This window comes from Papaver somniferum, chromosome 3 (genome assembly GCF_003573695.1).
Source record: "Papaver somniferum cultivar HN1 chromosome 3, ASM357369v1, whole genome shotgun sequence".
NCBI classification, from domain to species: Eukaryota; Viridiplantae; Streptophyta; class Magnoliopsida; order Ranunculales; family Papaveraceae; genus Papaver; species Papaver somniferum.
In genome coordinates this window covers 84,042,076-84,045,302 of record NC_039360.1, presented here as the reverse complement: position 1 = coordinate 84,045,302, position 3,227 = coordinate 84,042,076, and the positions used below count along the sequence as shown (strand labels likewise).

The window sequence follows — 3,227 nt, the reverse complement described above, 5'->3', positions numbered from 1 at the left end:
CTGACGTGGCATGCTGATGTGGCACCTTCCTGCTGACATGGCAGTGGTGATGGGGCTCCATACTTGCTTGATTTGGACCTATGCACATGGGATTCTATGTAAGGTGTTTGTGAGGCCTAGTTAGCCATACTTGGCTAATAAGAGGAGCATATTAAGCCAAAGTAAGCCCATTCTTAGTGTGAAACATTAGGGTACAAACATCGCCCCCTCTTAATCCATAACTTGTTATGGGTTAAGAAGTTCGAGTTCCCCAATTCTGTCCGCGACCGAATTTCACATTGTTCTGGAGTGTTACATAACTCGCTCCCAAGCGCGCTATGGAGTGTTATGCAACTCGCCCCCATGTATTATTTTGTTTGTGAGCTGAGGTGTTTTATATCTCCCTCCCAAGTGATTGAGGTGATATAAAACTCGCCCCCATTATGTAACCGTGTCATGCAGCTCAATGCTCACGCAAGGGTGCACTTCCTTACTACATTTTGCTTGCGCAAGGAATGAGAATTTGTATTTTCTGTTATCTTGAAGTTGCGCAGGGGGCCAATCCTACCATTCAAGATGCATGCAGAGTTGAGATGTGTATACTTTCCCATGCCTGGACAGGAAAAATGTTCGCCGCATTTGTTTTCGTCCCATATGATGGGGGTACGTTTGACATAGGGTAAAAATGCTCGAACTGTACATTCGCCCTACCTGCAATGTGTTGGAGATGTTGTTGACAACAGGCTCGAATTGCGCTGCTTTGCCATTTGGGAATGACTTCGGATTCGAACCTTCCGCAGCAGCTTATAATTAAACACGAACAATTATGATAGAATGTGGAAAACCAAGATAATATTGAATTAAATATCAGAATGTGAATAACAAGATAAGTACCTACTGCCCAACAACAGTTGCCTCGTTAAAACCTTTGCGTGGAAAACCCAGTGGGATAAAACCATAAAAAAGGAAAAAGAGTGCAGCACAACCAGATTTGAACGAAACTACTCCTATGCGAATTTAGCTAATGATAAAATTTCTTCAAGTGGAACGAATTCCATGGCTTCCATGGTTTTGAATCTTGAGTACCATCGAGGTTCCTTAGGTAGTAGGATCCACGAGATACGGGCCTGTCTACTATGTATGGACCTTCCCAATTTGCTCCGAGATTTCCGCAGTTTGGCTCCATTGTGGCTGCTCGAGTTTTCTTCAACACATACTCCCCTGGCTTAAATGCTCGTTCTTTGACCTTTCGGTCGTAACTCAGCTTGATTGCCTGCTGATATCGAACCAACTGCTGCAAGGTTGTTTCTCTTTGCTCTTCCAGCAGCTCTTTATCTGAATCCAATACGGTTTCATTGTTTCCAGATTCGACAACACGGGTCTTGGTAGTCTTCAGGTGTACCTCAGTGGGTATGACTGCCTCTGTTCCATAAGCCAATGTGAATGGAGAGAATCCAGTGGATCTTTTTGGATCATCCGGTAAGACCATAAGACTACAGGGAACTCCTCTGTCCACTTTCCCTTCGATTCTGCCTGCCCAATGCTTTGAACATAATATGGAGCAAAAAAGTAGTGGTGAATGCTCAGGTTCTCGCAGAATTCTTTGATCACTCCGGAATCGAACTGCTTCCCATTGTCTGACACTAACTCGTGTGGGATTCCAAATCTGCAGACGATGTTCTCCCATATGAACCTTTTTACGTCGTACCTGGTAACATGTACCAATGCTACTGCCTCGACCCATTTGGTAAAATAATCAGTAGCGGCCAATACATATTTCACTCCTCCAGGAGCTCGGGGGAGTGGTCCGACGACGTCTAGTCCCCACTTAGCGAACGACCAGGGACTTAAAACTGGATGCAATTTGTTGGCGGGCCTTTTAGGAATTCGAGCGTGCTCTTGGCATGGCACATATTTCTGCGCGTATTCTTTAGCATCTTTCTGCATGTATGGCCAGAAGTACCCCTGGGTAAGTATCTTGTGCGCGATACTGCGCCCTCCAGAATGGTTGCCACATGTTTCTTCATGAGCCTCCGCCAATATTTGTTGACCTTCTTCGGCTGATATGCATCGCAAAAATGGCTCCAAAGCTACAGGTTTGCGGTATAGCTGTCCCTCGATAATTAAATATCTCCATGCATTCTTTTTCACTTTTGAAGCGAGATGCTCATCTTCTGGGAGTTCACTGGTTGTCAAATACCGAATATAAGGTTGACGCCAGTCTGAAGCGTTTTCAACAGGATTTCCTGAATCATCTATCACTGGACTATCAACATCCATACTGTTGTCAATGTTTTTGATATCTCCTTGTGCTAATGTAGTTACCCTCTCGCCCCCACTAGCGTGTTCGAGAGCCAGAACAAAGTGGCTGTCGGAGATGCTAGGTAACTCTTGGAAATCCATTACAACGAAACAGGTGGTATCAGTATCGACTGCGGAAGATAAATAATTTAAAGCATCTGCGTGCCTGTATTCCAACCGTGGTGACTGCCCAATAGAGAATTGGTTTAATTAATTTACCAGCTCTCTCATACGATCTAAATATAAGGCAATCCTCTCTTCCTTAGCTCTGTAGGTCCCCATAAACTGGTTAACTACTAGCATAAAATCAGTTATCAGCTTCACGTTCTTCGCATCTAACTGTTTGACAGATTTTAAACCGATAATTACTGCTTCGTATTCAACTTCATTGTTTGATGCTCGAAAGCCTAATCTAGTCGCTTTCTCAATCCTTGAACCTTCGGGAGTAAGGATGACACATCCACCTCCATCTCCACCAACATTTGATGGACCCATCAGAAAATAAAGTCCATAGTGGCTCAGGTGTATCAACCTCTATCGCGGACTCGCCCCCAGTCTGATTAGTAGTTGTCTCTATGGGTTTGTTCAACAACTCCTTTTCTTCTTCGGTAACCGTTTCTATGTCGTCCACAGGAAAATATGCTAACAGTGCAGCCAGAGCGTGTCCCTTCTCTGCAGTTATGGTTTCGTACTTGATTTCATACGCCCCTAGAAAATTTGACCATATGGCTAGTCAGCTGGAATCATCAGCACGTTCCAGGATTCTCTTCAGCGGATATTCAGAGTAGGATATTGTTAGAGCACCGCTCGGTCAAACTCGCATGCGTTGCTATATCAAGCATGTTTGTCAATGTTAGTGATCAAATCTATAAGTCTTGATTTCTAGTCTCTTATAGCTAAGTCTCGGACCAGGATAGTAAGTGTAGTTGAGCTCAAGGAATTCATGG

General features: G+C 44.2%; 1 protein-coding gene across 1 annotated transcript; it reads right to left on the bottom strand.

The window, feature by feature from the left end:
• Nucleotides 1–420: 420 nt before the first annotated feature.
• On the bottom strand, nt 421–2,775 carry LOC113359691. The gene is made up of 5 exons (XM_026603283.1): nt 2,578–2,775; nt 1,688–2,466; nt 1,066–1,508; nt 691–782; nt 421–543 (listed from the first exon to the last, which is right to left on the bottom strand). The coding sequence occupies exons 1-5, from the start codon at nt 2,773–2,775 to the stop codon at nt 421–423; spliced, it is 1,635 nt and encodes a 544-aa protein (XP_026459068.1).
• Between the last annotated feature and the right edge of the window lie 452 nt (nt 2,776–3,227).